Raw genomic sequence first — 287 nt, forward strand, 5'->3', positions numbered from 1 at the left:
TCAGTGCATTGAGCGGACCCTCTGGGACCTCAGGAGCCAGCCGGTGATGCGCCCACGCACCTCCTTCATCTTCACGCAGTAGAGCAGGGGGTTGAGGACCGGCGGGACCAGGAAGTGGAGGAAGGAAAGGAGGATGTGGATGAAGGGGGTGACATGGAGGCCCAGCTGGTTGATGAGTGACAGCACCAGCATGGGGGTGTAGAAAATCACCACCACAGAGATGTGCGAGGCGCAGGTGTTCAGCGCCTTGATGCGTCCCTCCACCGACACGATGCCGAGGACGGCCT

At 61.3% G+C, this 287-nt stretch overlaps 1 protein-coding gene across 1 annotated transcript in view; it reads right to left on the bottom strand.

Moving 5' to 3' along the window:
• The window catches only part of LOC102379623 (olfactory receptor 51S1-like), a 976-nt gene continuing 689 nt past the window's right edge, over window positions 1-287 (bottom strand). Inside the window, 1 exon segment of the mRNA XM_014523915.1 lies at window positions 1-287. This exon segment is cut by the window's right edge and continues 13 nt beyond it. Within this exon segment, the coding sequence (XP_014379401.1) occupies window positions 1-287 (287 nt within the window).

Source organism: Alligator sinensis, unplaced genomic scaffold (assembly GCF_000455745.1).
Source record: "Alligator sinensis unplaced genomic scaffold, ASM45574v1 scaffold364_1, whole genome shotgun sequence".
Classification (NCBI taxonomy): Eukaryota; Metazoa; Chordata; order Crocodylia; family Alligatoridae; genus Alligator; species Alligator sinensis.